The sequence below is a fragment of the Spermophilus citellus genome (assembly GCF_964194105.1).
Source record: "Spermophilus citellus genome assembly, chromosome: 2".
In the NCBI taxonomy this organism is placed as follows: Eukaryota; Metazoa; Chordata; class Mammalia; order Rodentia; family Sciuridae; genus Spermophilus; species Spermophilus citellus.
In genome coordinates, this window is record NC_138183.1 from 241,784,932 (window position 1) to 241,797,636 (window position 12,705).

Genomic DNA, 12,705 nt, shown 5'->3' on the forward strand with positions numbered 1-12,705 from the left:
AATTTTCATGCTGAAGCAATTAACAAATTAATCCTAGGAAAAAGATTCCATAAATAAACACTTGTTTGAAAACTTGATGTGAGAAAGAATTTGCAAGAAAAGATTTAATGAGAAAGATAAGAAGTATTCAAAAAATGGAAAAGTGACTATTTTCATTAAAAAGAGAATTTTATTCTTTTCTGTTGGATTTTCAATACTAGGAAGAAAAAAAGTCCTTAATATTCAAAGAAAAAAATCCAAAACATTAAGAAAATTATAACAGAAAAAAGCAAAAAGAATTATTTAAATAACACATAAAATACAACTATACAGTAAGGTTAATAAATATGAACTGTGTATGACTGGGAATTTTGGTCAGTTTTAGAGCACTTGCTTAGTATGCACAAAGTCCTTGATTTGACACAAGCATCTCAATTTTAAAAAAGAAAGAAGAAAAGAGCTATGATATGTTAAGGTGAATAATTTTTATCCCACCAAATGTATGTTGCATAAAAAATTACACACAAGCTATAAATATGTTGAAATATTTACAATACATATATTTGGACCTAGTAAAGAACACATAGAAGTTAGTATAAATGGACAAAATAAAGATAAAACAAAAAATGCACAAAGGATATGGATACAGACTGAATATGAAAAGGGAAATTTTAATTAGTGTCAATTATTTTAAAATAAGTCATTGGAAAGATAATTCAAACTCAAGAGAAGAAACAAAAATGTACTTTGCATCCATCAAATTGGGAAACATTTAAGATGTCCAACCATGTTGGTGTTGGCAAGAATATGGAATAAAGAGAAAACTCAAATCCTGTTGGTGTGAATTGGTAAAGCCAATGGCTGTATGTAGTTAAAGATGCTCATGTCTTAGGACCCCAAAATTACCAACCTCCAAGAGTGACTCTTTCAATGGAACATATTTAGAATTACAGAAGCAAATTTGTCACTTTGTCTTCATTTTTCAGGAAAGTAAAAAAGTGATATTGGCCATCAAGAATGAAAGGGACACATAATGTGACATATTTACATTGTGGCATAGAGTTTAGCAGTGGAAACTGCTTCCACATGAATCAGCATGGATGAATCTGTCAATATTAGGGGAAATAAAATAAATTGTAGAAATATTCATAGAATGATTTCAACACTATGAAGTTTTAAATCTTGCAAAACAACACTATTTAATCCTTCAGATACATAAACACCTGGAAAACGAAGGGACTCTATGCAGGGATAAGAACCATGAAATTTATACTAGCATACATCATACAAAATGGGGAAACAAACAAAATAAGGCAGCAAAGAGTCGATTTTGTAATATCTGAATTACCTGAAAATATTACTTTGTGTGGAGATGTAATAATGACTAGTTGGACTCACAAAGGAGTGTTTATTTACATTATTTTCTATTTGGGGCTATAGGTTCAAAATATTTCATTAAAGAATTTAACAAGTAAATCCTAAAAATTATTAATAATGTAGGTAAACATCAAATTTGTCACACCTGTAAATATTTTAACTTTTTTCTTCCATTATATTGGAGACCGAACTCAAGGCCTCACACATGCTAGGCCACATCATTAAACCACATCCTCAACACCATTTTAATTTTTTAACAACCAACAATGAAACAATATAGTAAAATATGAATGAACTGGCAATATGTAAAATTAATAACATTTTAACTTTTCAAAGGATGTAACATTAAAAACAGACAATAAGACACATATGTATTTATGTGTACATATACATATAAAGTACATATACACCTACACACAGCAAGAAAATGTATATATTTTAATTAAAGAAGTCTAAACTTGGGCTGAAGATATAGCTCAGTTGGTAAAGTGCTTGCCTCACATGCACAAGACCCTGGGTTCAATCCCTAGCACCACACACACACACACACACACACACACACAAAAAAAAGTCTCAATTAAAAAAAAATGAATTTAAAAATAGGCAATATAAAGATGTGGATTTGTAACAAGATCAATTTGAATCAGCAATAAACAAATTATCTGTAACAAATTTTAAACAAGCACTCAAATATCCATGTATGTATATGGCTAATACTCAAAAGCAATCTATTTATTTCAAAAGAACAGGAAATGATGATTAATGAGTGAGGGAGGGTTGATGTGGTGGGCAATAAACACTCATCAAAAATATCCAAAGCTCTTCTAAGAGAAATTTGACATTTCCACTAACAACCAATGGGAGAGGAATACATTGTATTAGTGTAAACAGTTGAAAGATAGATCTTAAAGGAAAAATCTAAAATATACACAAAAAAACATTAATTACAGTAGGAATGTGGGGAGTTTCTGGAAAATTGTATGGAGGTCATTAAACACCACAGATACCTAAGTAATTATCATGATCATATGAATTTGTACTTTACAACTTTATCAGTATGAGTACCATGGATGGAATTATTTGTGGGTTTTGTTTTGTTTTTGTGATAGGATCATCTTTTCTGAATTGGTTTTTATAGAGCAATAACAATGTCTCTAGGTTTAGCATTGAATTTGTTTGCTTTTTTTGAAAAAATAAAAATTCACTGAGAAGGCACCATAAATTCCAGATAATAACATATAATTATAAGTTCAATATGTGAATTATGAAAGATAAAAAAGTTCAAAGACAGAATATAACATGCTAATTTAAAATGCTATTAATTGTGGAGATAATAAGGATATCTTTACATACCTGTGACCATGTCTAGCTTACTAAGCAAACAATTACTTTTTGACAACTTTCCTTATTGCCATTTTAACATCTTTGTTCCTCAGGCTGTAGATCAAAGGGTTTAACATGGGACTCACAAAGATGTAAAATACAGCCACAATTTTCCCCTGTCCCACAGATGTCTCAGAAGGGGGTCGCAAGTACATACAGAACAATGTTCCATAAAACACTGTGACGGCCGTCAGGTGGGACCCACAGGTAGAGAAGGCCTTCTGCCTGCCCTCAGCAGAGCGGATTCGAAGAATGGCAGCAAAGATGAAAACATAGGAGATGAGGATGATGGTGAGGGAGCAGGTAAGGTTGGATCCAGCCACCACAAACATGGCAGTCTCTTTGACATAGGTATCTGAGCAGGCCAGCACCAGGAGAGGGGGGTCTGCACAATAAAAGTGATTGACCTCATTGGGTCCACAGAAGGAGAGACAAAGCATCAGGATGGTCTGGGCCAGACCATTTGCAAAGCCATAAACATAAGTAGCCACCACAAGAGAGAGACACACACGCCTGGACATCTTGCTACCATATAGCAAGGGCTTGCAGATGGCCATGTAGCGGTCATAGGCCATCACTGTGAGCATATAATAGTCTGTGATCACCAGGGCAATGAAAAAGTGGAATTGTATAAAGCAACCAGTGAAGGAAATGGTTTTTCTCTTAGACAAGAAGTTAACCAGCATCTGAGGGGTGATGTTCGTGGCATAACAGAGATCTACAAAGGACAGGTGGCTGAGGAAGAAGTACATTGGGGTGTGAAGTTTTGAGTCAGCTCTGATTAAGAAAATCATGGTCCCATTGCCGGTTACTGTGATGAGGTAGATGACTAAGAACACCACAAAAAGGACAGGCTGCAGCTCTGCTCGATCTGTCAGTCCCAGCAGAATAAACTCAGTCACCACCGTGTGGTTTTTCTTTAGCATTATGCTTTCTTGGCTCTAAATAAGGCCTAAAGAAAAGGAATTATTATCGTTTTTGTCTTTTGTCATATTTGACTTCCTTCATATCTGATACTTCTCTCTTCTCTCTATCTTTGGCATGTGGCATAAGAAGAAAACCCAATAGCCATGTGACTGATGTGTTAAATTAAATTATTATGGAGCACCACAGTCAGATTTTTAAATAGGTCTCTCCCAGAACTTTCTGAAGGATTTTTCATATTTGAAGAGACTTTACATTTTTTCATGACTTTGTGATATTTGTTCATCTACCATTTCCTTGAATGTGTGTGTATGAATGTTGCTTCTCCAAAATTTTAATTCTTTGTTTATCATACACTTGAGATATGGTATCAAAATGCCAACCATTGAAACTTACGTACCTTTTCACAGTTGAATGAACTTAGGAAAGTGAAACTGAGGTATCATGCTCATCCTTGTAGAACTATAATTTGTTTCCTTCACCCTCTGAACCCAAGATTGATTTAAAACTGTCCTTTTAGCATGTAATATATGGTAACTTTTCCCATCTAGTCTCCTCAGGTGGTCTTTATAACACCAAATTTTTCCTAACTTTTTTTCCCAGCTAGGGGCAACAAAACTCAAAAATAAGTCTTTTCTGTTTTTGTTTGAATCTTAGGAATAACTTTGTTGTTTTACCATTGAGCTGAATTTTCAGTCTTTTTTTTTTTTTCCAAGACTAAGCCACACAAAGTTCCTAAGTATTTCTCTAGCTTTCCCAGGCTGGCCTTGAACTTGGAATTCTCCTGTCTCAGCCTCTCAATTTGATTGGATTACAGGTGTGGGCCACCCTACCTGCCACAAAAGTAAATCTGAACTATTTTTACCTATACAAGGTATATACAGCACATGAACATTATTCATTTGCTTCTGCACACAAATATATCGGCAGTATTAAAGACTCATAATGAAGTATGTAAGTAAAAACATAATGTATTAATAGGCTATGGTAGGATGGTAGGGGAGACAATAAAGCAAAATAAGAGAAATGAAATTCTATATGTATTGGTTTGTTATAATTCTACCCCATTCTATTTCTTGCAAAAAAAATTTTAAATGCTATATCATAAACATATTATAGTTACCTTAAAACATAAGCTATTCATATTTTACATCATAGAGAAATAATAGCAATATAAATTGTTATATAACTGAGAGCATACTTTATATATCATAAAGTGTATCTTCTAACATTTAAGCAAGATACAAGTGACCATGAAGACCATTATGGAAAACAAATATTCTCCTTTGATGATGTGTACCCAGTTGAGTTGATGTTATATGACTTTTTGTTTAGTAACTTCAGTTTCATGATGGAAACAGGTCACTTTGCAAAGCACTTCTTAAACTTGACATTCAAGTATTTTTCCTCATTGCATTATCCTGTTCCACACATGAGAACTTTGGACTTAAGGGCCAGGGTAAGAAGATGCAAAACTGTCATCTAACAGAATGAAATATTTATTGTATTGAATTTTTATTATATTTAAACTAAACCTTTATTATTCTTTTAAGCACACAAGGTCCCACTGAATTTTATCATAATATTTGCCAAAGAGGTAAAGAGATATTTGGTGCTGAAAGGTGTTTTTCATGTCTTTATTGAAATATTAATCAATATCGAAAACAATTAACATATCCATTTATTCTTTACTGTGGAGAATTTAAGTTATTCAAGCAGTAAGCATTCTAGATAGTTTAACAGAGTACTTTATAGTAAAAAGCCTTCCTTTGAAGAAAAAGTATCCAATATCCTCCATGATTTCTGTCAGGAAAACTCAGAGAAAAGCATTTGCAAGCAACATAAGTGGCTCTGGGGGCATCCCAGGCTTTGCCCTCCTGACATTGACCTTATTCTGAGATTCTGTCATGAGAATGCTTCCTGCCACTTCTCAGTCCCAGAAAGAATCTAAACCACTAGTCTTCAGCTTGAATAAAGGTATTGTCTCCTTGGCATGTTTTCATGGCTCAGTTTGAAGTAGAAAGATAAATTTGAAGAAGTAGCCTTCATTAAATGTATCTTTTAATTAATCTTAAATAATCAATATAGATTTTAAACCAAAAATGGCCATTTCTCAAACAGGAGTTATAGACATTATAATACATAATGCTTAAAATTGTAAAGTAGATTGGTGAACTTAGAAGGAATTGTAAATTTTACTTAATACCACCCATTAATTTTCTTCTCTTGCATGAAGCAAGAGAGAGCAATGTTGTTTAACTATTGAAAGTCAACCAAGTAACAATTACTGGAAGTTTGCATTACCACATTGTGGATGCACAATGTTTCTCTACTTCCTAGTTGTGTGACCTCCAGGAAATTATTAATCTCTCTGTGCCTCAATTATGGTATTCATGAAATTTGGTTAGTAACAGTGATTGCTTCTATGGGAGTTAATTATATCATGAAAACATTTCAAGATATGTCTGGCATGTAAAAACATTTAAAAATCTATGCCTATGGGTATTATGATGAATGAGGAAGGAATATTCTAGTATAAAAATCCAGCTTCAAAGCACAAACTCCTTAGGGCCAAGGATTGTATCTAATCAGCAATCAGACAGACCAACATCTAGATCAGCAATTTCCCAATGGGAAAAGTCAATAATTATTGATGAGATTGATGTTCTCTTTGGCCTCATTTTCTTACCATACAGAAACAACATTCTACTGTACATTTATTTATATGTACCTTGTTCTGAAAACAATAGCATCATTTTAATAAATTAATTTGCAAATTCATGAGACTAGAATCTAGCTCAGTTTATTTTTTATCAATTTAAATGTTTATTTCTGGATACAAAATTTAAAATATGTCTAGTCCTACCTGAAAAGGTGGGTGGTTTCACAATGACAGGATCCATATGAACAATCTGAAGAGTTTATAAGGGAGTATTCTAATCCCTATGGTTCAATTATATCACAGAGAAAACCATTTGATTATAATCTATCACCATCTTGCTATTCTGAAAATTCTCAACTCATTAAGAACTTGATCTTTGCTCAATTCCCACAATCACCAGGGAATCAAATCTCCCAAGGATGATGAAGCAATAGGGCTCATTATTCATTTTAGTTCATGCCATCTTAATATTCACTAACTTCAGAAAATATAGAGTTTTCTTATTTATTATCTGTAAAATAGAATACTGTATGTCATACGGAGAAAGTTGTGAAGTCTGGAAAGCACAGAAATTTTGATTTACTTGTCTTGAACCCGGGCTAGTTACTTGCTGATTTAGAACCTTGTATATTTATCTTTTTAATAGAAATAATAACTCATAACTAGAAATGCATTGCTTTTCCTATCATTAGCCACAGTAGCTTTAATTTCCTTCAATGGTTGTCTTTAATCTTGCTTTTATTCTCAATATTTTTCATTAAGTGCCCTTAAGCTTACCCATCTGAGCAGAATTTTGTTCTAACTCTCTGACCTAGGCCAGAATGAGTCCCAGTAGTTACTCAACTAAGATTGCAGTAGGTAATAGAAGGCATAATAGTAATATTTTTGTTGCTAAAGATTTAGGATATTACTGGGTTCATCATTGTTAGAGCTTCAGAGGCCAGGGAAACATCACCTTTTTGCATCTGAACTCAATTGAGGACTTTATGTAGAAACCAGATATTATAACTGCAAAGAGTACTGCAGTTAATTTGAGTTTGTCAATGTAGCTTAGGCTTGCTTTTCTGCTCCTTTCTTTTGAATTGATAGCATGTAGACACAGGAGAGCAACAGAATGACTCTTGCTCCCTCTTCCCTTTCCAGGGACATGATCAGCCTCAATATCCATATCAAATATGTAGGAGAATAGCATGCTTTGAATTCAGAGCCAGGAACCTTCAATTATGCTTCACTTGTTCACCATCTAAGTCATCAATTAGATGACTTTATCACTAGAAGAGCCATTTAAATATAAGTATGCAATGAGTCTGTGAAGCTGAAGTTCTACTAAGAAACCCAATGTGCATTAAAGGTCCTGCAGAAGTTTTGCCTAAGTGGAACACATGACTGTGGAGAGGTGGAATGAGGTGAGAAAAGAGCCAAAAATGATCTTAGGTTATCTTAGGCCCTGAAGAAAACTATTCACTTTTAACCTTTGCATCTAGCCGAACATTCTTGTAGCTCTTAGGTAAATCTCACAGAATATATTGTTAAAGCTTAAAAGACCTGTATCCTTCATTGACCCTAAATCCAAAATGTCATAACATATGAAACCTACATAAAAAAATCCCTTGCTCTGTGTGGCCACCTACTTAATGTCTCCACCAACAAATCTGTTGAATGTATTGATTTATGACCTTCACTGTTATATAAAAATACATAATCACACACACACATTTTTGGTGCATCTGTATTCCTAAACTAAGGTCATTCATATTTGATTCAGAATAAGCTATTATTTATTTCTTTAAAGCATAATTGGTAACAAGTCACTCAAAGATCTGGGTAAAGAATACTCTAGGCAGAATAACTGCATATGCAAGACCCTGTGGTGAGGTGTGCTCAGCATATTCTCAGAACAACTAGAAGGTCAACATGACAGGAGAAGAAAATCTGAAGAGTTAAGAGACATTGCATAGGTCCTTAGAAAGTGTAGATGTTAGTCCAAGCATGATAGTAAAACTTGGACTATTTTACCAAGTCAGTATCATGATGTGATTCATTTTATCTCTTACCACTAGCCATTGTTGGAGAATATGGAATTTTAGTTGCAAAAGAAGAGAAATCATTGCAGGAGCTTAGACAGGAGGTAATTTTGCCTTAGAAAGGATAGATAACAGAGATGACATGATTTCCTGATGGATCAGATTTAAAGTTTGAGTTAAAGAATATGAGACAAATTGAAGTATGAAATTAAAATAGAATGTTGTGAGATAAAAGGACTTTTGCAAGATCAGACATGGATAGTTAGGCAAAGAAACAATCCAAATTAGCAGTTGTTGATTTGAACAAAGGAGCTGGAATGAACAGAACACAAAGCATCAGGGAGGTGTTCATTGTTGTGGAATAGTAAGTAAGAAAGGAGGAAGAAATAGAAGCTGAATGCATCAGGATAGACTCTCAAGAAATTGCACACCCCAGTTTATAGAAGACTTGCTTTAGCTGACAATGTTAAAACCAGTCTATGCAGGAGTACCTATTGGCCCCATTCCCTCATCAGACTATGGCAGCAACCAGGATGGAGGATCAGGAGTCCTGATTCTGTGCCCCAATTAGCAACACTGATACGCAAAAATAAATCACTGTTATGTTACCAGTCCATGTGGGAACTGCAAAAAGGTACCATGAAAGAACTTTAAAAAAAAATCTCCAATATGGCCTGGTTCAATCAGCATCACAAACCACTTGCAGGTATGTTAAGACTTTTTCAGTTTGTTTCAGTGTTCATTCATTTGGGTTCTTTTTAGATTATATATATATATATATATATATATATATATATATATATATATATATATATATATATATTCTCTCTCTTCTCTTTCCTGTTAGAGAGTGTGAAGATGAGGACATATCTGGAACACAATGACATTGAGGGGATTGAGATCATCCTGCTTGGACTGGCCAGCCTGGCAAAGCTGCAGCCGGTTCTGTTCATGGTGTTTCTCCTGATTTACCTCATCACCCCACCTAGGAACTTGGGAAGCATTTTACTAATCAGATTCATTGTCCAAGTGAACCCCCATGTACTTTTTTCTGCCTTGTGTAGCATGCAGAGATCATTTTATTCCAATAATGTTTTCCCTCAGATGCTTCCTAAGTTCTTGTCTAAGGAGAAAACTATTCCTTCACCAGTTGTCTGGCCCAGTGTTTTGATTTTGTGACTCTGTTCCTTACTATTACCTGCTTGGTTCCTTGGCCTATGACAGATACATGACAATCTTCAATAATCTACATTATAACAACAAAATGTCTGAGTCAGTTTGCAACTGCCTGCTCACTTTTCCTTACCCCTGGGTTTCTATGGTGGACATGAGGCAGGTGATATTGACCTCTGTCTTGTCCTTTTGTGGACCCAACAGCATCAATCATTTCTGTCCTCTCTTAATGTTAATATGTTTTGCCACTCACATAAAGAAACCACCATGTTCTTATCTGCAGGGGTTAATCTCACAGATTTCCTACTCATTATCCTCATCTCCTACATCTTCAACTTCATCACCATTATGAGGATCCATTCCAAAGGAGAACAGCAAAAAAAAACTTTTCTTCCTATGGCTCTTACCTGACAGCTGTCACTATATTCTATGGGTCCCTCTTCTGCACCAATCAGAGACCAGCAAATGAATGATATGTTGAGCAAGGGAATTCTGCCAGTGTTTTGTGAGCCCATGTTGAATTCATTTATCTACAGCCTGAAGAACAAGGATATAAAATGGGCTTTGAGAAGAGTAGGGAAAATGGAAAGAAGAATACTTGGTAAAATGGAAAGAAATTCAATTTTAACAGTCCCCTGCTTAAAAACAAAAACAAAAAAAAATCAGTCTTTAAAAACTCCAAAAGTTTATCTGTGAAGTTGGATTTACACATTCTATTCTTATATGTTTTAACATTTCTTTCTTTTTGGATGCACTAATGTGCAAAATCTCCATGAGTAAATGAATATCCATGTTTCACTGCACCTTCCATACACACTGAGTGTTAGTTTTCATTTTGTGCATGTCCGATGATCGTGGTGCATGTAAAATGCCCATGGACAACATTCATGCATCAGATACAACTTATTGAAACTTGGCTGTTATTGTTTTGAACTTCTTCCCACTGCTGTCATGTGTTAGGAACTGTAATAGTGATATTTATACTCAAGAAAAAAAAACCTTTATTTCTAGAAACTTTTTCTAGAAAATTATGCTGCAGAATAATGCAATATTTTGATTTTACTGTTAAAAGCTGGTATTGACATTAATGTCCCACTCTACCACTCCAAATTATTTACTTATCATGGATTTTTTTTAACTATTCAGAAGTACAGTATTTTTCAGAAGAAAAATAATAGGAGCTTGAAATAGGAGAAACCTGGATGGTCAAAAGTCAAATGACTATTGTAAATCAGGTTTTTATCTCCTTTTTTTGCTACATTCATATTAAAGTTTCAGTACTAATAAGTTTGTGTCTTAGAACCTAGGTATATTCCAAAAATTTGTATTTTTTCTGAAAATATTATGTATGGAATTGACTATCATTTTGAACTTTCTTAAATATAGATAACATTAACAGTATGTTATTTCATATTTTACACATTAATCTTAGCATTTTATGTAATTCTTTTCCTATTTATACCAGTTGATATTTATCTCTCTTGGTGATGTTTTGTTACCTCAAACCATTTCTAGGAACTTTTTGTATCTCAATATTTCACCTCTTTCTGAAATTAATAGCAAATTTCATGTCAAAGTATTAACTTTAAATACTTCACTGGTCAAATTGAGCATTTTTGCAAAATTGTATTTTACCCACTACTATATAAACTCAGAGAGATTATTTTTAATGAATGTTTAATTCTTAATGTAGCATCTGTTTCTTTTTAAAAATAGCTTTTATCTTTTGAAAGTTAACATTTGGATTATAGAAAAAATGAAGACACAAGGAAAAAAAAAAGTCATCCAGTCACAGCAGCTTAGTTGGACATGTCCCTCCAAGTCATAATTATACATACACAAAATCCCATTTTGTATGATTGAGATCTTAGTATGTGTGTGTCATGCTTTCCACACATCATGAATATTCACCAATTCAGAATCCCAAAATTACAAGAGTATTTTTGATTACCAAGACTATACTACACTAACTCAATCTGTTATCCTTTCTTGGCCTTTCCTCTATTTATTAATTTTTTTAAATTGAAGTGTTTGATAAATATATATGAAAGTGAAATTTGTTGTGATATATTTACACATGAAAATTTTTAACATTTGTGAAATTGTCATTTTAAATTCTTTTAATCATCTTCTTAGGAAAGTAACTTACAAATGGGATTAGCTTCTTGAAGTTGTTTCCTCTCTCTTTTCCCCCATTTCTTTAGCTCTTTTGGGCTTCACTTTGATATTTTCATTGTTATATCAACAACTTTGTTTATACTTTCTTCTACAGTGTTTAAACTGCTGTAAATACCCTAATAAACATTTTTCTTCTTGTGCATTCTACATTTATCTCTAGCAGTTCAATTTCTGTTGCTAATATCATCTATGTCTCTACTTAACAACTTTGGAAGAATTAAGTGTCATAAAAATTTAATGTCTTTGTTTGATAGTAATAATGTGTATCAGTTCTTGGTCACTGATAAAAATAAACCAGCAAGAATTTCTTGCAGGCTAGCAAAGTGCTTTCTATTGACTTGCATCCCGAGCTACCTTGGTCCATTCTCATTGATTATTCTGCCTAGCATGCTTTAAAATTTCCAGATTCTTCATATGCTTAAAAATAATTAAATGCATCCCATACTTTTTGATTTTGATTTCTGTATCCTGAATAATTCTGTTTTTCATAAGCATTTTTGTGCTTTGTTGTGGGATACAGTCAACTGGAAACAATCCTTTTGGATATTGCCTTCATGATTTCTTAGATGAGTCTAGAACAGTGATTATTCTAGGGCAAATTATTCTGCTCTAATGGAGTAAGCTTTTTAGCTTTTTTTTTTTTTTTGAGTGCTATACTTAATTCCCCCTGACATATTGTTGATGAGTGTTGGACACTGTTCTCTTCAATGTTTAGATGAGTTTTCTTCAGTTTTGGATGGATGCCATTTGCATGTGCCATTCAATCACCTGTTGATTAATTGAGGATATCTCTCTGAAGCTTGATGCATTTTGGGGTTTTAGTTTTTGTCTTGTTTTGTTGCAAATTCTAGATGATTTATTTTATCATGCTCTCAACTTTGTATCTTCCCCTCAGTGTTCTTCTAGGCATCCCTCAGTCATTCTGAAGCCAGAAAAGTGAAGATATCACAGGAATCACTTCCTTTGTTTTTCATCATTTAGAGAAACTGTCTTTTATTGCCTGGT

General features: G+C 33.6%; 1 protein-coding gene and 1 pseudogene across 2 annotated transcripts; one reads left to right on the forward strand and one right to left on the reverse strand.

The window, feature by feature from the left end:
- Positions 1-2,741: 2,741 nt before the first annotated feature.
- On the reverse strand, positions 2,742-3,665 carry LOC308639271 (olfactory receptor 5M5-like; the record flags this gene model as incomplete). The annotated part of the gene is made up of 1 exon (XM_081277475.1): positions 2,742-3,665. One exon carries the CDS (start codon positions 3,663-3,665, stop codon positions 2,742-2,744), a length of 924 nt encoding a protein of 307 aa, XP_081133601.1.
- Positions 3,666-9,207: 5,542 nt separating this feature from the next.
- LOC308641875 (olfactory receptor 5M5-like) lies at positions 9,208-10,218 on the forward strand (annotated as a pseudogene). The gene has a single exon. The product of its transcript is annotated as an olfactory receptor 5M5-like (transcript).
- The last annotated feature ends 2,487 nt before the right edge of the window (positions 10,219-12,705 follow it).